This window comes from Enhydra lutris, unplaced genomic scaffold, assembly GCF_002288905.1.
Source record: "Enhydra lutris kenyoni isolate GAN:26980312 unplaced genomic scaffold, ASM228890v2 scaffoldscaffold62, whole genome shotgun sequence".
In the NCBI taxonomy this organism is placed as follows: Eukaryota; Metazoa; Chordata; class Mammalia; order Carnivora; family Mustelidae; genus Enhydra; species Enhydra lutris.
Genome location: NW_019154146.1, coordinates 14,231,820 through 14,256,507, shown reverse-complemented (window position 1 = coordinate 14,256,507; position 24,688 = coordinate 14,231,820). Strand labels below are relative to the sequence as shown.

Below are 24,688 nucleotides of genomic sequence, written 5' to 3'. Positions count from 1 at the left end.
AAATAGCCTCCAGGGGATATTAATATTCAAATGCAACACCTTGATATAAATATGACACTGACTTTTCTGTGTGTGCACATGATAGGATACCGTTTTCTTGAGTGTCAAAAGTACATGCCAATATCAGGCAAGTATTCTGTCTTAAAGATTTAGTGGTACTTATAAAAAATAATATGGCAGCTAGAAGATTTGAGCACTGTACTGCCTTTCAATTATGGATGAGTATTAATAGTTTGGTTTTAACATTTTTAAAATAAGTCATTCTGAAGATACTATGAAAACAGTTAAGGTCTGAAGTAGAGAATTATCTTCTTCATAACCCTTACAAAACTTCTCTTGGTTAAAAACTTAGCTTTTCATTGGATTTTGCTTTCAAGGAAAATATGCCACAGGACAGATGCTATTCATCAAAATGTTTTATGATGCTACATTTAGGCATTCCTTTATTAAATCCTTTTTTTAAATATATATTCCCAAAACTAAGTTATCGAGTTTAGTATTTTTTTTCTTGCTAAAGTACATACTTTACACAACTGTTTTAGAACTGGAGAGCCAGTCTTTAATAAATTAATTACAGTATTGGACATCTGATATATACATAGATTTTCCTCTATTACAATTAAAAACAATTATCACTCTTTGATTTGTCATTGAGATAGAATATCTTCAAATTGTTTTGTGCTTTTTTTTCTCTTCTTCTTATTGTCTGTTTTGGTTTTTTTTTTTTTTTTACATAAACTATTCTGTAAAGAAAATGCCACAGTTTTGGCAGTGAACAACCAGAGGAATCCCCCATTAGGATTTCCCAACAAGCAGAGATAAATAGCTCTTTTTCCATGTACAGAAATATTGGCTTCAAAATGAGTGTACTGAACACAGTATATAACATGTTGAATACCATTGTTACAACTTAAAAATTGGCTTTTTCTCTCTTAGGTTATATTTAAAAATGCAAACCACAGCCAATTTTTTGGCAATTATTTCTATAAGACCATATTGCACAAAAGTCCTTAAATGCAGATATAAGTTATGCCATTGGATTAAATATTACAACAGCTATGTGGCAAATGAAGCAGTTTTACTTTGCACATGCAGTCTCTGGGGATACACTAGGAGACTGTTCATAGGATACAAATACAGTTTGTTTGCAAGTAGAATGAGTGTTGAATAAAACAAACTTAATTTGGCAATCCGTTGTTTTCGTGTGGTGTTTTCTCCAAACTTAACCAGGATAACCTTGATAAAAATGGAGACAAAGACCATATGGTTGTATTTTCACAGTAGCCTGAGGAATGCTAAACTGTAGTTCTCCAGGAACTCAGTTTCTGGTGTAATTTAACTACTTTTATTTCCCCTCCCAGCCCTCCAAAATGATTTTTTTTTTTTTAACGAAAATTAAGATTCAGAAGTAGAGCTGGCAGTACTTTCAACAAAGGACTTGTAAATTTGAGAGTTCAAAAACCTTGGAAAAGAATCTCTGTGCATTAAGGTATATATCTGAAGTTGGGCATCTTCATACATGTGAGGATTAGGATCCAACAGATTTCTATTGATCACCTCTCTAACTCGAGAATCGAGACTGACCTAAAAAGAAATAAGAGCAGATACATTAAATAAAATTTTTTTCAAAAGATCTCAAGTAAATATAGTTTTGTGACATTTCAGAGAAACTTCAAAGAGTTAAATCCAACTATCTAAAATCTTGAGGTTACCTTTTTTTTTTTTTGAGGTTACCTTTTCCAAGACTATATAACCTTTCATACTTGTCTACCTTAAGAGTTGAACTAAAACAAACAAAAAAACAACTTGTCTTTTAAACCAGAAGTTTAGTTCACAGATAGCCTGGCTTACTGGGATTTATCTTTTCTATGCACTTACTCAGGAGTTTTTCACCATTTCTATTCATCGTTGAGGCACTGGAGAATTCCCTAGCCAGAAGACAAATTTATCTCCTCCTATTAGGTCACTGCTGGCGTGATTCTCTTGATGGGACAAGGTAAAAATATGGCAGGGAGTAGTTAGTTCTCTGGCAAAAGTCAGCATGATATCCGGTGCTGATTCCTCATAGTTTTATATCCCAACAAATCCTGTAGCGTCAAATAAGAAACCAGGAATCTGGAAGGGTGTAGTAGAGCAAAACCAGAGCAGGCATTCTCCATGTCTTGGGGGTACTTGGCAAGGCACAGAGAACTATATAGTCCTTATACCGAGATGTATCTGAAGATCTCCGTATGAGAGATTAAGGAGAACAGTTGCTTAAAGTGGAGTCTTTGAAAGGAGAAATGTAAGTAGGAATTCAGAATACCTGTACAAGTAGTCAGGAGAGTGTTATTAGAAAGCGTAAATAAAGGGGTGCCTGGGTGGCTCAGTGGGCTAAGCCTCTGCCTTCGGCTTGGGTTCTGATCTCAGGGTTCTGGGATCCAGCCCTGCATTGGGCTTTCTGCTCAGGAGGGAACCTGCTTCCCCTCTCTCTCTGCTGCTCTGCCTACTCATGATCTCTCTCTCTCTGTCCAATAAATAAATAAAATCTTTAAAAATAAAGAAAAGCGTAAATAAATTCTGCAAATGATAGTTTTTGTTGTCTTTTGTTTTCCTTCACTAAATGTTGGTCCTGTTGGAGCTGGCAGGACTGCTGGAAAGGGAGCTGGGGAAAAATAAATAGCAATAAGGGCATACTCCGGGAACAGAAACGAGCTCTGCTCTGAAGTGACATGTTGGCAAAACCTAAGAGGCCAGCCATCACAAACTTGTCCTCATTGGTTTCCTCAGTCCTCAATGTTGAGCCTGGACTACAGCACTGTGATCATATTTTCTGTCTCATGATGTACTCCATCTATACAAACGTTTTATTTTTATAGCTAAATGTTTTGTCATAAGAATTTTGCAGAAGCCTTTTGGTTATGACTTCTTTTCCCACCTATTGTTCGGATTGAGCCTGGGGTCTTAGTCCTAATGACTAAAGTGGCTTATGTTCCATCTCGGTGTCCCCAGATTCCCAAGCTCTGTGGCCCATGTAGAATTGGATTGATTGCTATACCCCAGAGATGGGTCCTATGAGAGGGAAATGGTGATCCAGACTAAATGTCTATGGCTTAGCTAGACCAACATTATGGAAAAAATTAAATGTCTCTTGGCTGAACTATATATTCATTCTTTTAAAAAAAAGTTCTGGAAATGGGTCATTTAAGGTTTTATTCTCTGTTATCTGAGCCATCTGAAGTCATCAAATACAAAGTAATAAAAAATACAGAATTTTTTTCTAAGCTTTTTATTTAAAAATATTATTTATCTTTCTATTCAATAGAAATGTGTTGACAATGGAGTTCAAGCTGATCTCACACTGCAAAGTGGTGTTATGGTAAGGTGAAATCTTACCAAATACACTCAGCTGTTTTTGTAAATGTTTTTGCTCCTACTTTCAAACTTGAGAAACTTTTTATTTCAACGGAGGAGGAAAGGTTAGATGAATGATAAAGAAGATCATTTATTTCTTAAATAACAGCATAATTAAATACAGTATAATTGCTTGTGGTTAGAACCATATTAGTTATCTTAAAACAGAAATAAAATACCTTGAATTATTAAATGTCTTGAGTTCTCACTGTATAATTTTATTTTTGTGCAAATCGAAAACCATAGTGAAATATCACAGAGAAAGTCATCTGACATTTAGTAACCTGTAACAAAACTCATTTGCTATTTCTATTTAAAAAAGAAAATATTTACCTTAAGTTCTGCTTGTTTGGAAAGGCTGTCAGTCAAAAGCAGTGTAGAGAGGTCAAATAACAAGGATAAACCCCATGGGTGTAAAAATCTATAGTTTCATCTGGTGGTATCTTTATGCTTCAGACTGTGGAACATCTATAATACAAGTTAGTGGGAGTGGGGGGATCCCAGCACGGGCCTGAGCCGTAGTCACCATAGGATTCAGGCACAACTGGATGGCTCATGATCCCATCTAATCTGGGGTCCAGTGCCTATGGGACTGAGGAGTTTCCCATAAAGAAGTCATCCCAAGGGAAGAGAAAGTTGAGAAGCACAAGCCGAGCTATCGTTGCGTAACAGGGCTCCGGTAGTACTCAGTCCTCACAGACTCACATCTAGGTAGGGGAAGGGAAGGTACCATTCACAGTCACAGCATTAACAGAAAAAGAAGTACTCTGGTGGGACGGGGCACCACACGGCTCCTATGAGTTTGGCAGCATTCACCCAGCAGCTGTAGCAGTGCTGGGAACACTGGCAGTGTTGAGAGGTGGCAAGTGCCGTTTAGAAGGCTTAGGGGACTTTGTGGGAGGAGCTTGGAAGCTATTCCCTCGCACAAGGAGCAGGAGACAGAAGAAGAAGAAAGGCAAGTGGCTCGCAAACATACAGATATGTTCCACCTGTAACTCCACAAACTAGTTGGGAGAAAAACGAACTCCACAAACTAGTTGGGAGAAAAACAGCATGAGAGCTGAAGGTTCACCATGAGTGTGGAACGGAAGTGGAGGCAATGAAGACAGGTCTTGCTAGTGTGGCTGGGGAAAACCCGGCTCAAGCTGAGTGATCTACCTGTTTAATCTTGCTACATTCCCTACCCAGTGGAGGAGAACGCTGAGTTAAGTGAATGTCACCAGAGGGCTGTATGCTATGTGTTGACCCTGCCTTTCTGTTCTAGCCATCAAGATGCAATGGAAATTTTGATATTGTGGACATTTGGGGCAGAATTATGCTGAAAATGATGAATTTTCACTGAAAGTCTTTTTCCCTTGTGGAGATCCTCCTCAAATTAATTAGGTAACTTCCTTAAACAATTTTTAGGTATCATGATTATGTTTTTCTCCTCCATTTTTTTCCCATTTTATCTCTAATTTTACCCAAGTTGCTTTATTTAGGATTCTTTTTGAAGTAAAATTCTGATTTTTGTTCCTTTTTCCTTTATAAGTTCATATTCAATTTTACCAGTGATATTCTCTTTAATTTTAACTAAACTTGGTTTTCTCATGTTAAATTTTGTGAAGAATATCTGATTCCCCCATTGGTTATAATAAATTTATATCATGTGTACTTTTAGTCATATTATTCTGTGTTAATTATTTCTGCTGAAAATAATTATAAATTGCAAATAAGACTATTGGAATTGATTTCTTGGAACAAAGATCACTGGATAAAGTACAGTAGCCATATTTCTGGTAGGGCCCAAATGATGGGGAAGTTTATCTTGCTCGTCTAGGGAGAGTTCAGGCATGTGGTTATGAACGTTATTTCTCATTTTGTCTCAAGTTCTAAGGTTGGGTGTATAGAAATCTGTGGAAGTGTCATGAAGAAAATACTAGACGATGGGATTCCTAGTCAGCATATTACACTGAAAGGGCACCACATTTGGAATGAGAAGACCTTGGGCTTCTATCCACTCTTTACCAGGTATACAGTTAGGATGTCCTATAATAGTTGTTCTGCCTCTTTGAGAATCTGTTTATTTCCTTTGCTGTAAAATGGTGCCCTGTCTCCCAATGGCTAAAGGATTCCTGTGAGACTTATATTGTGATAATATATGTGAGACCATTTTGTCAATAACAAAGTTTAAGCCCAATGTAAGGTGATAATAATAATAATAATAGGCCTTAAGTATCATGACACCTTTTTGATAAACACAGTGTCTTCAGACTTTCTATCAACTTGAATTTTCCCTTTTCAGAATGACCCTACCTGACTTCCCCTCATCTAAATACCACCATTGACCTCCATCCCCGTTATATTCATCACATTTTTTAGTTGCTTGCTTTTTTTTATTTTTTATTTTATTTTTATTAACATATAATGTATTATTTGCCCCAGGGGTACAGGTCTGTGAATCATCAGGCCTACGCAATTCACAGCCCTCACCATAGCACATACCCTCCCCAATGTCCATAACCCAGCCACCCTGTTCTTCCCCCCCTACCCTCTAGCAACCCTCAGTTTGTTTCGTGAGATTAAGAGTCTCTTATGGTTTGTCTTCCTCCCTCTTGTTTCATTTTTTCCCTCCCTACCCCTCACAACTTCCCACCCTCCCTCTCAAATTCCTCATATCAGAGAGATCATATGATAATTGTCTTTCTTTGATTGGCTGTTTATAGCAGCAATGTCCACAATAGCCAAACAATGGAAAGAACCTAGATGTCCATCAACAGATGAATGGATAAAGAAGACATGGTGGGGGCGTCTGGATGGCTCAGTGGGTTAAGCCTCTGCCTTCGGCTCAGGTCATGATCTCAGGGTCGTGGAATCGAGCCCTGAATCGGGCTGTCTGCTTGGCGGGGAGCCTGCTTCCTGCTTCTCCCTCTCTCTCTGCCTGCCTCTCTGCCTACTTGTGATTTCTCTCTCTGTCAAATAAATAAATAAAGTCTTAAAAAAAAAAAAAAAGAAAGAAGACATGGTGTGTGTGTGTGTGTGTATTATACACACACACACACACACACACACACAATGGGATAGTATCTAGCCATCAAAAGAAACAAAATCTTGCCATTTGCAACAACATGAATGGAACTAGAGGGTATTCTGCTAGTTACTTGCTTTTGAGATGATTTATCTGTTTTCCTGAAATGTAAGATCTGTAAATGATAGGCCAGTGTTTTTCTTGTTCAACAACATATTCCCAAGATCTAACCCAGTATCTGGCTCATAGGAAATAGCCAAATATTTTTTGAATGAAAATATGTGGGCACAAATAAATGAATCTAGGAAAATACAGTCAAATGAGTCCTGCTTAGAAAAAACAACTTATATCATCAAAAGTGCTAAATTCACATAATTTTGCTTAAAGGGGTACATACTTGCAAACACAGAATCCACATGTCTATCACATATGCATTATTTTTAGAGAATTTTGGAATTTAAATAGGTTTACTGCTTTTTTTTTTTCTCCCAGATAACAACTGGAAATTCAGGATGAAATCAAAGAAGCAAACAACCCCTACCAGGATTCAAATCACCATGGGAGAGAGCCATAAAGTTAGAGATTTAGTGAGTTTTTGAGCTTTCTCCATGCCATTATTCTGCAAAATGAGGAAACTGAGACCAGAGACCCCTAAAGTGAGTTAGTTGCTCAGTGTCATAAGGATGGTAAGCATCAGGAGGGCTGAATTACAGCTCACGTTAAGGAAAATGCCATCACTAAAGAGATTTGTAGAAAACAGCAGTTTTACGTTTGTTGCAAGATTTATAATTATTCATTCAACAGCTCAATGCTGTTTATGGTAGGTAATAGCTTTTAAATAGACTTTTTTTGGAGATTTTATTTTTTAATTAATCTTTACACTCAATGTGGTGCTCAGACTTACAGGAGTTCAAGAGTTGCATGAGCCAGCCCAGGAAACCCAAACAGACTTTTTACTAAAATTATTAATTTTTCTGGGTTTGTCTTTTCAATATTTAATAAATATAAACTGCCGTCAGCATCTATGATTTGCAGTAAGAGTACTGTCAATCTTAAATTCCTCTTTACTACCCCTATTGATTCTGTCTTTGAGAACAGCACATAAAAAATTTTACTTTTGAAAAATGCTGTTCTTTATGTGTTTCGCTTTTTTTAAATTGAAAATTTGTCCTTTCCCTCTCGAAATATACACTATACCAAAAAATGAAGGCTATACTGTCTCCAGATTACGAACATCTATTTTATAACATAATTCTCAAATTATTTAAAATGCATAAAACATGCTCTTCAAGTAATGAAATATAATTTCAAGCACACTGGCTTCATGAGAAAAAATAAGTTATCTAAATATAAATAATTTTAAGAATGTAGACTTTCTCTACATTTAAGCAAGAGGAACATGATAACTCTATCAAATTAAGATAAAATGAGTATAATGAAGAAAAATGAGGTTCTAGTTAAGAATGGAAGCCTGATAATTTTTATTTAGTCCTTATTTTATAAATGATTCAAATTTTCATGTTCTTTAAAAATATTCAAAGTAAACCGAAACAGTTACAGAATTTCAGAGGTAGAAAGGCCAGATTATCTAGTCCCCAGATGGGAAATCGATCCCAACTCTAACAGTTTGTAGCCTGGCTGCTTTGAATACTGCGTTGAGAGAAATTCTCTGGTTGAATCAGGGTATAGTAGTAAGAACCATAATAGATTAGCCACATCACTTGGTGGAGAGAATGGAGTAGTAGCACAAGAGCCTTACAGTTGTCATTCTGGATTTGGTTTACTAGTCTCTGTGTCCCATTTCATCTTTACTTTGGTAAACAAAGCAACTGAACAACAAATCAGAGAAGTGAACTAAATTTTCCCAGGCCACACGATCAGCCTGAAGCAGATCCAGAACCAGAATCCCATGCATCTGAATGATGAATTCAGTGCTCTTACTACTATACGGTCAGGGCTGTCTTGATGTGACATGTATTCTCTCCAGTGTTGGAAAACAACATTGGAAGGGTGACAACTTGGTATCATCAGACACTTATTAATGTATTGTGGCTGATCAGAGACTTTTTTGCACAGAGAGGTCAGTGAGATCTAACAGTTTAGAAAGGACTCTGGGGTGGCCAGAAAGTGCATGCCATTTTGTAAGTGTCTCAGTGAGTCAGGTCATGGTTCAAGAGCAAATATATTTATATCTTGGCTTAAAATATAACTTATAAACAATTTTCTTTTATAATTGCAAATACCTACTTTTGGTTTATTTGTTTTTGCTAATAAACAATGATCAAATGTAATTACTATGTTGACAGGAGAACAATCCTTTTGCTAAACAAAGGCACTTCGTCGTGAGTTGGGGGAAATTGGAGGGGGAAACAAACCCGAGAGACTGTGGACTCTGAGAAACAAATGAGGGTTTTGGAGGGGAGGGGGGTGGAGGGTTGGGTGAGCCTGGTGGTGGGTATTAAGGAGGGCACATATTGCATGGAGCACTGGGTGTGGTGCATAAACAATGAATTTTGGAACACACACATACACAAAATAAAATTAAATTAGAAAGGAAAAAAAAAGGCACTTCGTACAGTCCATTTAGATTCTTTGTCAAGAATTTTTTACAAGTCAGTACACAAGTAGCAAAATGATAAAAATGTGCATGTTGCTTCTCTCTCTGTGTGTGTGTGTGGTATTTTGAGGATATTAAAGAGTGGGTAATGGCCCAAATATAGATACACAAAAGAGAAAAGATATATTTCTGTTACATTAAATATTAGTCCATTTAACTTAGGGAAGGTAGTGCTTTTGATCAGAAAATAATATTTTAATGACTTTTTGGTGAAACTCATATTCAAAATAAATTAGGCTAAAACAAAACTCCATTACTTTTGCAAAAACAATGAAAATCCAATAGTTTTTAGTTCAGTAATCAATAACTAAGATAGCTTGAAACTGTGGCCCCAAGAAGTAATTTTATGAAAACTGTTTATTTTACAAAGCTCCATTAATCCGTGACACCTGAAAATTGGGAGTCTGAAGATAATGGGAAAGTGTTTCCCATAAAAACTAAAAACTAGTAAATGAAGACTGTGAAATAAAGGAATTCTATGTACTTCGTATGGAGAATATTTTTTCTACCAACATTATTTTAAAGTAGAACACCTATCATAGTACAAAGAATGGACTAGATAATCGAGGCAATTACCATTTTCACATGATACATAATATATATTTTGGGGAGAGAAACGGGCTAGATAATTTTCCCAAACAACAATTATGTGCAACAGAAGCACATCATTGGGCACATTTGGATCGTTTGATATCTTTGCCATATAATGCAAACTTAAAAATGAGAATGAAATGTATCTGCTAATAAAATCCAAGAAGAAGTGGCTAGGTGCTGAGCTTCCAGATAGACTACCAACCTGAAGCATGTAGTTCTGAGGTTAGAACCACAAAGTAGCATCTATAAGAAATGCACCGAGGCTACAGAAAAAATTCTGCGCACCTTGTTTCCAGGAATACTTTTCTCTACATTAATGAGGGAAATAAAAAAATAAAACAATCTTGGTATATCCAATTCCAGGTCTCTTATCTTGTGGAGACAATAACAATACTCTTGGGGTCCTCTGGAATACCAATGGCAATTATAACTTAACTAACAAATTTTTAAAACTTACTAAGGTACACCTTATTAGAAGTGAAATCGTTTATATGTAGCCTTCCAAACACAGACGTGGATTCGTTTTATAGATTTCAGGGTGAGGGGTGTAGGGTAGGTTGGGGCCACATCCCGGACTGGTGGAAGCCCCAATGAGCACAGAATATTACTAGGGAATTTCTAGGGAAGATTGTAGATGGGCACACAGGAGAGGAGTGTGGAGCCGAAGGAGCCAGGTCAGGACATTTCAGTGCACAGAGACAGGAAAGACAAAAAGAGGGTGGTGTGGAGTGGAACTCTGTCACTCAGCCCTGCAGAAGCCTGGCTACCCTACTAATTCCTCCCTCATCAAGTCCTTTTCACTCTGGCAGCTGGATTTAGGATCAAATTTGACTTAGGATCAAATTATTTTTTAAAAAGTTAATGGAAAAGTGTTAATTTGTTTGCTTGAAATGTTCCTTATTAATTAGGCATGTTTCAGCAAAATGGCAAAAAAAAAAAAGCTTGCACTTTCAGTAACAGGGTAACCGAAATAAATAAAAGAATTGCTATTACCCTTCTCTCTCCTAAGAATATTAGTGGGTCATAAATGCCCATTCTTTAATCCTATAAAAATTCTACCATGAGCATCAATAAACATAGTAGCTTTTTTTTTTTTTTTAAGGTCCTATTAGAGGTTTTCAAACTAGTGTGTACATGGAAAGCTTGTTAAAAGTCCAGATTCCTGGGCTCTATTTCCAAAAATTCAGATTCAGAAGTCCTGGGTAGGCCTCTAGAATTTGCTTTTCAAACAAATGCTCCTGGTGATCCTTAGACAGGAGATCTGGGGATCACACTTAGAGAAAAACTGCCCCACAGTAAATTCTTCTTTTCCTCTTTAGCGTAAGTCACTGTATTAAGCAAACTGTATTTAAGAGGCTTTGCAATGTTAGTTCTGAAAAGCAAGTAGCCAGCCCCATGGTTCAGAGAGAGATAAATGATCAAAGCATAGTGGGGAAACCTAGCCTTCAAACGTATGTTCAGGTAGGTTCTCAGAGTAAAATCTAAATTATCTCCCCAGGGAAGCCTTCTAGACTGTCCACACCCCATGCATTACCCAATGTGGACAGAGGTCCCTTTGGGTTCATCCTTGGTCTTAGGAAGCCCATAAATATTTTCCAGATTTTTACCTCTTTTGGTGATAGTATAGAAATGTAATCTTCATAGATCATTCTGGCCTTTTCTTCAATTACTTTTTTGTTCTGCTCTTTCTTTAAGTCTTCACAGGCAAGCCAGAAAAGTAGGTTCTCTTCACTGTATTCTGTTCGGAGAAACTCTCTGAAAAGGTTTCTTCCTGCTGGGGCCTTCATCATCTTGTCAAAATTTTGAGACCAGGACAAGACTTCATCTGAAGTGGGGTTTTGGCTGCAAAGACAGAATTGGGCCATCATCAAAGGCAACTCTGATGTAAGAATACTTGGTCGGCAGAGGGGAGAAAGGACAGAAATTGCTGTTCATTTGCTGCCATCTAGTGGTCATTGACAATTATTTTGCTCTTATCTGTCAAGTATCTGCGAGGACTAGGCTACTTCTGGGTATTTAAAAAAATTCGTTTAGGCACAAATGTGTGTTAGGGAGCAAAGCATTCAAACAGCAAAGGGTTATACACACTATTTCTCACGGTCATCATAATTCATAATGATGCCTGGAAATGTTCAAACTTAACAATATATTGCAAATTGACAGACACCCTATGCATTAATTTGAAGGGCAAATTGAATTTTTTGTTGCGTCTTTTAAGTATTTATATTTTTTGATGTATATTTTAACTTTAAAGCCATAAGGTACTGCTTCTCTTTTCCTCTCTGACAGGTACTTTTTCATTTGTCACTGGTTCTAAATTGTATGCACTTGTTGCATATTTTCCTAAGCTCTAGTATTACTCTATTAAAGTATTATGAATAGAGTATTACCCATGAATGGAATTATTAGAGCTAAAAATCTCAAGGCCTTTATAATGACACTGAGGACTTTCTAGATACTTATAATTAAGTTTTCAGTGACTATGTTCACGCAGAAACCACCAGTTGTTACTCCCTTTGGTTATACTTCAAAGAAATGGAAAGAGAAGCTTAGAGATTCTTATGGTTAAATTGATCCCAATCTTGCTTTCCTATCCATCGGTTTATTTAAGAATTTTCCAACCTCCTCCAAAAGTTAAAAGAGGACTACCCTACGATCCAGCAATGACACTATAGGTATTTACCCAAAGAATACAAGAGCACTAATTCAAGGGGTACGTGCAGCCCAATGTTTACAGCAGCATTATCTACAATAGCCACATTATGGAAAAAACACAAGTGTCCATCACTTAATGAATGGGTAACGAAGACATGGTGTATATATACAATGGAATATTACTCAGCAATGACATGGATGGAACTAGAGAGTATTACGCTAAGTGAAATAAGTCTGAGAAAGAAACACCATATGATTTTACTTATATAGGGAATTAAAAAACAAAACAAATGAACAAAGCGGGAAAAAAAGGGGGGGGAGCAAAGCAAGAAACAGATTCTTCACTATAGAAAACAAACTAATGGTTACCAGAAGGGAGGTGGGTGGGAGGATGGGAGAAATAAATGATGGGGATTAAGGAATGCGATTGTCGTGATGAGCACAGGGTGTTGTATGGAAGCATTGAATCACTGCGTTATACACCTAAAACTAACATTATATGGTATGTTAACTGGAATTTTTTTTTAAATATTTTTAAAAAAGGGAAAGAAAAAAAAAGAATTTTCCAACCCAAAGTACATTTGGTCCAAGAAGTACTTATATTTTATTTTTTCTTATTTTTTTGACCAAGTATATTAAATAGATTTGTCACTGATCCAAAATGTCTGAACTTCCTCTTTCACTTAAAAAAGTTTAAAGGTGGCAAAATTACGATGAGGCACCAACATTAAAATCTTTTCATAGGAAGCAGAAAAAAAAAGCACCTATCATCATACAACTAATCGACTTGTATTTTAATTTTATTCTGTAGATACTGCAATGAGAACTTGATTCTCATTCTAGAGAAAATACCTGGGTAGAATCTGTTCTGAAGGAAATGGGATCAGGGACCAGCTGGGTGCCCTTTCTGACTAAGTGAGGTAATTACATATCTTTTTCTGTGTGTTTCAGACTCTTTCCTGAGGAAGAGAAACGCTTAGAAAAAATATTCACGGAAAGATAAGAATTAGGGCAATCAGGGGCTAATTCATCTTAACAGTCATTACTTTTTGAAAGAGAGAGATAAACTCAGGCAGTGTTTTAGCTGATAGCTTAACATAGCTAACAGAAAAATTGATGAAAAGCAGTTGCCGTCACAAAATAAGATCTTCCGGACCGAGAAGGCATTCAAAAGCCATTCTGAGGAGCACCGGGACACAAGGGCTAATGTTCCAGCACTGCGTAGAGGTAAGAGGTGTACAAGTACCAGACACAATTTCAAGGGGAAGCACACTTACCATTCCTCTAAGACCTGGATGCTCTCCATTTTTGTGGTATGCGTGGGTCTTCCCACATTTTCCCCTCTTTCTTCGTTCCTAACAGTGAGGCTGCAAGGCAGTACAACATTTTATTTTATCTAGGGAAAACTAATTATTTAAAGAAAAGAAAAAAAAAATTGCAGTAAACTATTTCACAGGAGAATTTTATTCTCAACTATGTGAGAATATATAAGGTACACGAAGAATGACACCATTTAAAAAGGATGGGGAATGGGGCGCCTGGGTGGCTCAGTGGGTTAAAGCCTCTACCTTCAGCTCGGGTCATGGTCCCAGGGTCCTGGGATCGAGCCCCGAATCGGGCTCCCTGCTCGGCAGGGAGCCTGCTTCCTCCTCTCTCTCTCTCTGCCTGCCTCTCTGCCTACTTGTAATCTGTCAAACAAATAAAAAAAATATATATTTAAAAAAAAAAAAAGGATGGGGAAGCCTATGTTCACTAAAGAAATGAAAATAATTACTTAATGAAATAATGAAGTAAATAATCTCAAAAATGGATCCTGTTATACATTCTGACTTCGTCCTTACATAATTTGAATTACTTAAAATCTCCCAAGATACTTCACATGATTATGTGCTTTAATATTTGATATGCACCATTATATTGCTCCTTGGAGTAATGTCATCTTGAATTTTGGTTAGTTCTATTCATAGTTGGCTTTCCATTTATTTTTTCCCACTGATGGCTAAAAAGGTAAGATGTTTCAGAATCTGAAACAAAATTTGCTAAATTCACATCATCATTTTTTACATCCTAGGTGTTCTGTCCCTGATACCATCGCTCCTCCATCCACTCAAATTTGAACTACTAGATTTATATTTGACTTTGTCTTTGCCCTTTCCTCCCATTTAGTCCGTCTTCAATGTCTTGGAAGAGACAGGCCGGCCACTGTGAGGGTCTGGGTGGAAGCACTGGGTCAGAGGAGCATCTGTCTCTAGGATGTAAAGTTCTGCAGGACTACAAGAGCTAGGATAATCCCATGGGCTCTAGTAACCCAGAACAAGAATTGTCTGATTCAGAGAAACTGCCCCTCAGCAGCACTACAGAGTGAAACCCTCAAGGCTCTAGGTATAAACAAGATGTAACGAGGGAGGTCATGGGTGATACTAAGAAGCAGGGTGGTTGGGGCACCTGGGTGGCTCAGTGGGTTAAAGCCTCTGCTTTCAGCTCAGGTCATGATCTCAAGGTCCTGGGATAGAGCCCCACATCAGGCTCTCTGCTCAGCGGGGAGCCTGCTTCCCCCGCCGCCTGCCTCTCTGCCTACTTGTGATCTCTGTCTGTCAAATAAATAAAATCTTAAACGAACAAACAAAAAAAGAAGCAGGGTGGTTGGGATGACTCAGCAGCCTTGCAAAGTCAAGCTACTGAATTAACAAACTGACCCCTCTGTCTAGAAGTCAAGAAGCTTCTCACGGGAGCCTGTCAGAGAGCAAAAGTCCAGACAACATGTCTTTCATTTGTCAGACATTCATTTATTCAACAAGGGGAAATGGAACCATTATTTCCTAGTGCCTATTATGTGCCCTTTTCTCTTTAATTTTGTTATCCCCATTTTATAGATGAGCAAAGTGAGCCACAGAGCTTCTAGCAGTTTGGCCCAACATCACATACTAAATATGTTGTATGGTTGGAATGTGAATCCGGTTCTGTCACACAAATCTGTAATCTTTATTGAGTATCCATTAAAAACCATGCTCTCTGAAAGGCGTCAAGGCAATAGAGTACTTGTGTGAATTCAGAAAAGGGACACTAAAAAAGGTTGTGGAGAAGGAAGGGGATTAGCAGGACAAGGATTACAACAAGCTATTGTTCTTACTCTGAAAAGCAGAGACATTGGCTCATTAATTCATTTTTTTTTTTTTTTTTTAAGATATGACAGAGAGAGAGAAGGAATGAGTTGGGGGAGTAGCAGAGGGAGAGAATCCTCAGGCAGGCTCTGCGCAGAAAGCCCAACACCGAACTCAGTCTCACAACCCATGAGATCATGACCTGAGCCAAAATCGAGAGTTGGACGCGTTAAGCGACTGAGCCATCCAGGCATCCAAACATCGATTCATTCTTTGATTCTCATGGGCAAGGGTGAGGATAGAGAGAATGCTGGAAGCATCTAAGGATGCTTCACCTTAATCTCACCTGCACCTGAGATTAGACAGGAAAATCTCCTTGGGAAAGTGAACTGCCTGGAGAAAAGGGAACTCGATGGGAACTGCAAAAGTGGTGTGGCTCAAAGGATTCCGGGAAGCAGAAACCAGAGCTGAGTGTTAAACACCCAGCAAACTGACCAGTGTTCTGCAGAGAGCCGGCAGTTCCAGGATTAGAACCCTCAAAGCCTTCAGGGTGGGGCGGCCATGAGGAAAACAGTGAGGTGGGATTCAGAGAGGGCAGCACAGTTGTTTATGTGTCTGTGTGAGGATACTGTGAATACAGCTGTAGTTTGAGGTAGTCTAGAACCCTCAGCACTCCACGTAGCAACACACTTAGGTCAGGGATGTGTTTAAGAGGAGGCCCATTACCTTCCCAAAGTATCTTTGAGTAGGAGTGCTTCTCTGGAATTTGATATCTTTCCAGTAATTATGGGAAAGTGTGTGGGAGGAGGTAAGAATACATATTGACAACATCCTGTGAAATTTCCTGGGAGAAATTCATGATGCCAAATCTATAAAATACGCAAAATTTTTGTAAATTCTGGAAAGATTGTATTTAAATAGGAAATTAATACTCATTCTGCCAGGCTTTGTGTGTATGTGTGTGTATGTGTGCACACATATAGTAAGATACCATAAAAAGGCCAGACAAGGAGCTTGTTTTCACTGATTAAATAATAAACCCCTTGAGAATTTATCTGTTACATTTCTACAGTGTCCCACAGACTGTGCACACAAACGCAGCTATATTTCACTTTATGCAATATCTTAGGAAAAAAAAAATTGTTCTCCATTGTGTCCTTGATGTAGAGTAACAAATCTGGAATCCACATGCATGATTCACAAGTTTCTGAACATGAATTCTGGCTCCTGTATCTGTTTGTGCGATATTTACAAACATCCCAAATGCCACCATATTAAAGTGATCATCAAGAAATACTGGGCTCTGTTTATATCTTCCATTTCTACAGATGGCAAAATATGGACACACATTTGTACTAAAACTGCTTATAACAGATATTCAATAACTGCTTAATGTTCAGTGTTTACTCCATTTCTTGATCTAATATTGGATTCAATACTGCCCTGTAGAAAGAAAATGACTTCAGCAATTGTCAAGCGTCCTTTTGATTAATTTTCCTTTACTACCATTCTGGAAAAAAAAAATTGGTTTCAAAGTTCCAATTATCAAGAACTGCTAATAACTCCACTTTAAGATGAAGAGAAATGGAAGAAATGATAAAAGAATTGGTACTAAACTGCTTGCCACCTATGTTTTAGGAATGACTAGGGTCTGTCTCCAGTTTCACCTGGTCGTGCTCTAAGTAATACACAGGAGTTTTGTTTTTTTTTTTTTTTAAGGTAATAAACAGGAAATATTTGCTCTAAATCAACATATACATAGTTCATGTGCTTGAGAAGAGCTCTAAAAGTAAATCAAACTTAACAGTCACAAGGGGTCATGTAGAGACATGTTTTTGTTGTTGTTGTTTTGCTTTTTTACTTTTACCATGTTTGTAACATTCTTAACTAACATTTCTGCTTTTTAAGCAACTGAAGCCATAAAGAGAACAGAACGCATGTACAGTGCTCACTGTGGGAGTCCTGATCAAAGCTTGAGTATTTTATAGAAGACAGTGCCAGTAATCTAGGATAAGTCTACTAACATAAGCATTTAAAATCCCATTAGAAATTTTCTAGAATGGTGACTTTGAGAAGGGAGAAATACATTTGAAAATACAGAAAATAAGGAAATATGCCTTCTTTGTGTGTGGGTGAATTTTTTGTTTGCTTACAGGGCAGCTGGGCGAGTGGGGAAAATATTGCCTGCTGCTTACCTACTGATTCATTTCTGTGCATGTGTCTACTTTTGTAGGAAGACAGTCTACTTTTGTAGGAAAAACAACTGGTTTTTAGGGAGAGCCCTAGAAATGGTTGCAAATAAGATGGAAACTTTGCAGTATCCATGGTAACTCTAGGATGGAGGCCGGTCACAAAACCACATAAATTTACACAAAATCTCAGCTAAAGAATCAATATGATCCTTGAATTCAATTCACTGTGACATCAAGGCTTAAGAAAGATCCACTGTCATTGGTAAAGACAGATACTATTCAATATTTTAAAATTCTCACAGTATATCAGTGTTTCATTTCTTTTTTTTGTTTGTTTTGTTTTTGTTTTTGTTTTGTTTAACAGCTTCTACCTCAAATTTTCAGGTGCAAAAATGGAATCAACATCCTTCAGGTTCTGAAAAAAAATTGGTACATTATTCTTTAAATGTTTCATTTCTTCCCCCAGTAAAAATACCATGGTAAAATAATATTACAGCTTTATTTAGCAGTCAACAGCAATTTATAAATATGTATGAGACACCTGGCCCATGTGACGTTGCCTGGGTTGGAAAGTCAAGATGAGTATGACAGAGCTTCCAAAACTGAAAAGCTCTGACAGGTAAATAAGCATCACACGGCACTGCAATGAGGGCTAAAACAGTGGTATGCATACAGTGCTTCTCAGGTAGTTATAGTGTCTACACTTTTGCATGAGGGAATTGAGAGGGGCTTTACAGAGGAGGTAATGATGAAACTGAGCTGAACAACGAGAGCAGGTGTTTCAGATGAGACCGGGACAAAGGGAATTCCAAGCAGAGGGGGGAAAGTCACATGTAAGAGGCTTGGAGTAGTAAAAAGGCGTGATATAAATGTAGGTCAAAATGGGTAAATCAGATGTTTCAGGGTGGGAGTGATAAATTAGAATAGGCAGTGAGGTGTGCTTATGTAACGGGCCAAGAAGACAACGAGGTGCTCTCCAAACATAGAATATACCTCCTTTAAGATGACTTTCCTTTCATTGCTTTATTTTCCTCCACTCTTACTGGGAATAATGTTAAGACCCACTATACAAGGTTGCAAGACTAAAAACTTGAGATAAAAAGGTAAATTATTACACATGCTTAATTAAATGTAAGGGCAAATTCGTTGCATATTGAAATGACAATTCCAAATTTACCAAGACCTTTTAATTTCATCTTGAGGAAATAAAGCCTTACACTCTGCCATTATTGTAAAACCCTTCCTCATACATTACCTTACTACTTCTTTCTCACAACAGTCCTGCAAGGTAAGCAGGGGATTTGTTATTCATCATTCCCATTTTATTTCAGAGGAAACAGTCCCCGAGGTTGATGTACACCATTTCCACAACTAAGTCATATCAGGGCTGGCCTTGAACTCACATCTTCTGACTTCCGGTCTCATGTTCATCTTCACTACTCAATGCCACTTCTCTTTATATAAAAGAATCGTTTTTTCTTTAACCTTTTAAGTTATTTACAAAGATTGGTCGCTCTTCAATGTTTGGAAGAGGGAAACCTCTTAGGACAAACCAGTTGTAATGCAAACCAGAACGCAAATACCTTCTCTCTCGGCATTGTCCCATGGCTATCAGGCTATGGGAGTTATTGCCCAGAGAACTGAATATAGGGTAGATACTGGCAAGAAACAATTTCCCAATTCCCTGGAATTTGAGATGACTAGGAAATAGTTGTTACAGATGGTTTTGACTGCAAAGCCTAAATGAGGAAGAAAAGAGGAGATACCACTCATGACTGCGGATCAGGTGTTCCTACTGCCAAAAGCCTCCTGGGCAGGACAGCTTGCTCCCATCAGCAGAGTAACTTTGAGAAGGGAGTGCAGAGAGGAGAACAGCACCGATGCTTTGCTTAGAAAAGGTGACAAATGGAGGAGAAGAGACACTAGAAGGTGGGGCAGTAACCATATGCCATCCAGAATTTCTCACATAAACAAATCAGTTATAGTCAAGCTTTTGACTTCAACATCATCAGTTTTATGTATACATTTTGGTAAAATGGCTTGGTTTTGAATAGTGTATATGGGGATGGGAATTGTGGCTAAAAATTTGTGTCTGGAAATGTTATACAATGCTTGTCTAAAAAAAAAAAAGTCCCTAATAATATTCCCCCTGCTCTTGATAATCATGTGTAATAATCGTATGACATGTGAGAAATAAAATCATGTGTCATAAAACAAGTATTTTATTTGGCCTAAGTTTTTATTTCATCAACTTAAAACCTCTTCACAGTAAAATAATCCGCTGTTAAAAATCTGCCCACTAGATGGCTATGTTGCCTTTATAAATATCCTTTTTAATCAACTGAATAAAAGAAAACTGAAAAAGTTTCTTGGAGTAATTACCCTTTTTGGAAAAATATCTATTCTTATGTGCATGGAGGTTTGATAATTATGTCTTTCTAAGGATTTGGAGAAGAGTCATTCAGTTTTTCTGTGAGTGAAATAAACTTGAAGGGGATACTTTTAATCTTGGGAGGTGCACATAATTGCACCCATTTTTTCCTTTTTGGTATTGAGAGAATGTTCTGGGAGTCCCCAGCCCTAAGTCATTTCACTTAGGAATAATTTAATCTTTAAAAAAAGACAAGCATTATCCTATTAACATTTCAGTTATCCTTTCCAATAATAAGTTGTTTGAAACTCTGATGTCTCTTGCTGGGAAAACATGGAACTTAAGTCATACATTCTTCTTTTTTCTTTCTTTCTTTTTTTTTTAAGATTTTATTTATTTATTTGACAGAGAGAGAGAGATCCCAAGTAGGCAGAGAGGCAGGCAGAGGGAGGGGGGAAGCAGGTCCCTGCCGAGCAGAGCGCCTGAAGCCCGGCTCCATCCCAGGACCCTGAGACCTGAGACCATGACCTGAGCCTAGGACAGAGGCTTAACCCACTGAGCCACCCAGGTGTCTCTTCTCCTTTTTTTTTTTTTAAGATTTTATTTATTTATTTGGCAAAGACAGAGAGGGCGCAAGCGCAAGCAGTAGTCAGGGAGAGAAGCAGGCTCCCCGCCGAGCAGGAGCCCAAGGACGGGCTCAATCCCAGGACTCTGGGATCATGACCTGAGCCGAAGGCAGACACTTAACTGATTGAGCCACCCAGGAGCCCCATAAGTCATACGTTCTTAAAACAAATTAATTTGACAAGGTTTCTATCTAGGAGCAGACAAGAAAAAAAATGTTTTAATTGAGAATTCTTTAAAAGTAGTGAAAAGAAGGGCCATCTGTACCCCAGTGTTTATAGCAGCAATGGCCACGGTCACCAAACTGTGGAAAGAACCAAGATGCCCTTCAACGGACGAATGGATAAGGAAGATGTGGCCCATATACACTATGGAGTATGATGCCTCCATCAGAAAGGATGAATACCCAACTTTTGTAGCAACATGGACGGGACTGGAAGAGATTATGCTGAGTGAAATAAGTCAAGCAGAGAGAGTCAATTATCATATGGTTTCACTTATTTGTGGAGCATAACAAATAGCATGGAGGACAAGGGGAGTTAGAGAGGAGAAGGGAGTTGAGGGAAATTGGAAGGGGAGGTGAACCATGAGAGACTATGGACTCTGAAAAACAACCTGAGGGTTTTGAAGGGGCGCGGGGTGGGAGGTTGGGGGAACCATATGGTGGGTATTAGAGAGGGCACGGACTGCATGGAGCACTGGGTGTGGTGCAAAAACTATGAATACTGTTATGCTGAAAAGAAATTAAAAAAATGGAAATAAAATAATAATAATAATATTAAAAGAATAGAGAACAAATTCTCAACTCTTTAGTTCCATTTCAGCAATGTTTTAGAGACACTGAATGCTACTAGGTCCCAGGCTTTGTGTTGCAATATATATTAACAGTATCTTCATGATTCTCACAATGAGACACTTTACAGATGAGAAAAGCTTGTCCAGTATCTTATAATAAATGGAGGAGGCATGATTTTATCAAAAATTATGCTTTTTCCATTATGTCATGGCACACCCCAAAAGAAAAGAATGATTTCTGAATAAAAGCATCCCACATATGGGGAAAAAAAAAATAAAAAAAAAAAATGAAAGAGCCATTTCGAGAATAGATTTTCCAAAAGATTTTCATTTCAGTTTGGGTTATATGTAAGCAATCGTTTCGTCTTCTGATGCATAGAAACTGAAGACTAATCTCTTTATCTATTCATCCTCTCTTTGCTACCAATTTCTCTCTACACATGCTTCTGTTTGAAAAGATGAGTTTCAAAGATTCCCTTTTTCCACTGGTGTAACATTTTTATTTCAAACTCCAAGCCATGTATTTTAGTTCATCGACACATTTAATTTGATTTAGAAGGCCAAGTGCTGACAAGTTATTACATAGTTAAAATCTGGATCCATTATGTAAAGCTTATTTTTAGTTCAATAACCAAAGTTTTTTATTTGGCATAAACAAGGTTTCTTCCGCACCCCCGCCCTTAAAGTTAAGTACAAGACTGAATATTTAGGTGTACTTTATATAATATACACCAATCATCAGACTCTCCTATTTCAGTTCTCAGGTTGACTGAAATCCTATTTTAAGCTCTTCCTTCAATCCACTGTAATTTTTCCTGTAAGCCATAATTAAGTTAGTTGATGCTTTTGTGGGAAAGCAAATATCTAGCATGTGAAAAGTCCAAATGGACTTCTATTTAGTTAGTAGACACTGTTATTAAAATGGCAAGTAGTCATCTAAGTCTTTAAATGCATCAGTTAAGTTGGAGCTCAAGCAGTTGATACTCAGAAAGACATCTGAAAGTTGGTAGGGTCACTTACCCTTCTCCCCATATCTATATGTTCTAGTTCCTGGCTGTGTGAATATGTATGGGATCAGGTAGGAAGCATCCCTGAGAACAATTAGGATGAAAGCGATAATCCGGATTTTTGGAGAAACTGAGCCCCAGAAGAGAATGAATGTACAGCCCTCTGGGAATCCTGTGGCGGTGTGGTCCGTGCTCCAGGAATGCTGAGTTGTCCCTGTGATGATGAACGGGACAGTTGGGAAGAGAGGGCCAGGGACAGAGAATGTAGGAATGGGTTCTGTTACATTCACTGACAACATGGAAGCCTACAGTGGTCAAACCCTACAAAATCTGGTAATTTTCTTTTAGCCTGAGCCTTGTGGGGGGTTGTGGGGCAGAAGTAATAACTTTCAAGAAGGATTATTCAGGACCCCTAGGCTGTACTGAAACCTAAACTCACTGACTTATGTATATTATTAATTACGTCTTACAGATGGAGAAACTGAGGCTCAGAAAGATTGAGTCACTTGCCGAATGTTTCATAGTTGGAGGTCATGGAACAAGGACTCATTCAGGCCTAATTCCAGTGTTGCTGTTTGTTTCTTCCCTACTCCATGCTGTCTCTTTTAAGTAGGTTATTTAGATGAGGAAGATGTGTTAGAATTTGTATATAGTCTTCAAATATGGCAAAATGAGATCTGTTTAAAATAAAACACATGGAATTATTGTTCTGCTATTATTCGGAATGAGTTGATTAAAATAATCCTGTACTTTTAAATAATCTATGTTGCTTTATAGAAAAAAGTAGCAAGAGCAGGAATTTGCTTTCTACTTAGGAATCCATGCTCCCAGATGTAGGCTGATACATGGTATATTGGCATCTGAAACAAAGATACAAATTTTATCTTTTTAAAATTGGAAATTATAATATTTCTACAACCCAAGGAAGCAGACTTATCATACTTAGTAATATCATGTGGAAGAACTGGATTTCATTGTTGTATCTGACAAGGAACAAGTACTACCTGAGTGATATCCTAAAATAGCAGGTATATTTCAATAGATCTATGAATAGATCTTGAAAAAGTGAGCCAGTCCTAAAAGAAATAATGCAAAGTTTTAATGAGAAGAAAAACAAAATTAGGGGCGCCTGGGTGGCTCAGTAGGTTAAGCCGCTGCCTTCGGCTCAGGTCACGATCTCAGGGTCCTGGGATCGAGCCCCACATCGGGCTCTCTGCTCAGCGGGGAGCCTGCTTCCCTCTCTCTCTCTCTCTCTCTCTGCCTGCCTCTCTGCCTACGTGTGATCTCTGTCAAATAAATAAATAAAATCTTTAAAAAAAAATTAAAAGTTAATATTATTTCAATCCGATGTAACAACTACTACATTTTGAATATAGGGTAGGGGTAGCAAAAAATGTCATGACCGTATGCTTGGTATTATTATTGATTTGGGGAGGATGGAAGGGAAGTTCTTAAATATTGTCCAGAGAGTTAATAAATTTGGCTTAGAATTTAAAGGGCTGAATTTCTTAATGTTTTAGAAATTGAATAATTTTGCTTTGATTAAATCAAGAAGAGAACCCCAGCTTTCCTCAAATTGGACCTTCACCCAAGATCAGGGTGCCTCACAGCTTTGAGGAGAGGTGCACTTATTTTCTCTGTGGGCTGCTTTTTTCTCTAAATTCTTCTTTCTTGTGCGCTTTATTTATTTTTAAGACTTGTTTATTTACTTGGGGGGTGGGGCAGAAGGAGAGGGAGAGACAGGATCCCGACCAGACTGTGCACTAAGCGTGGAGCCCAATGGGGGGCTTGATCTCATGACCTGAACCGAAGCCAAGAGTTGGGTGATGCTCAGTTGACTGCACCAGCCCCGGCACTCCTCCTTGTGCACTTGAAAGAGAAGCTTGATTCTCACAGAGCTCAGTGAGAAGCTTCCAGCTGGCCACGTGACAAGATGTTTTTACAAGATGTTCTTATCATGGTGGACCTCCCTGGTGTACTGGGAACAGGCAATATCAGTCATTCCCTTCTTTGTGAAGCTCCTCTCATGGCTTGTGCCAGGACAGGACTGGGTTTTGCGTTACCTCTCAGACTGTCTCCTCTGCTTTCCATGTATAAGGCACTTACACTGCTTTCTCTCTCAAGCTGGAATTTCCTGAGGTGTCGTCCTTAGCTCACAGGTCATTCCACAGCTAACTCTCCGGTACCTTAAACAGAGCAAGTCCAGCTCACCACCTGTCCAGCCCTAAACAGCCTCCCATTGCTGTGTCCTCTCATTTGATGGGGCCACCATCAACCTGCCCACGGGAGCAAGCGATGAGGAGGTATCCTCCCTTCCTGCTTCTCATCTACT

General features: G+C 38.1%; 1 protein-coding gene across 1 annotated transcript in view; it reads right to left on the bottom strand.

The window, feature by feature from the left end:
• Positions 1-714: 714 nt before the first annotated feature.
• Positions 715-24,688, bottom strand: part of LOC111158737 (regulator of G protein signaling 17) — an 87,696-nt gene continuing 63,722 nt past the window's right edge. Inside the window, exons 3-5 of the mRNA XM_022520972.1 lie at positions 13,544-13,633; positions 11,219-11,453; positions 715-1,584 (exon numbers count right to left, since the gene is read on the bottom strand). Of these exons, the coding sequence (XP_022376680.1) occupies positions 1,396-1,584; positions 11,219-11,453; positions 13,544-13,633 (514 nt within the window). The 3' untranslated portion in view covers positions 715-1,395. The remainder of the gene's footprint in view (positions 1,585-11,218; positions 11,454-13,543; positions 13,634-24,688) is intronic.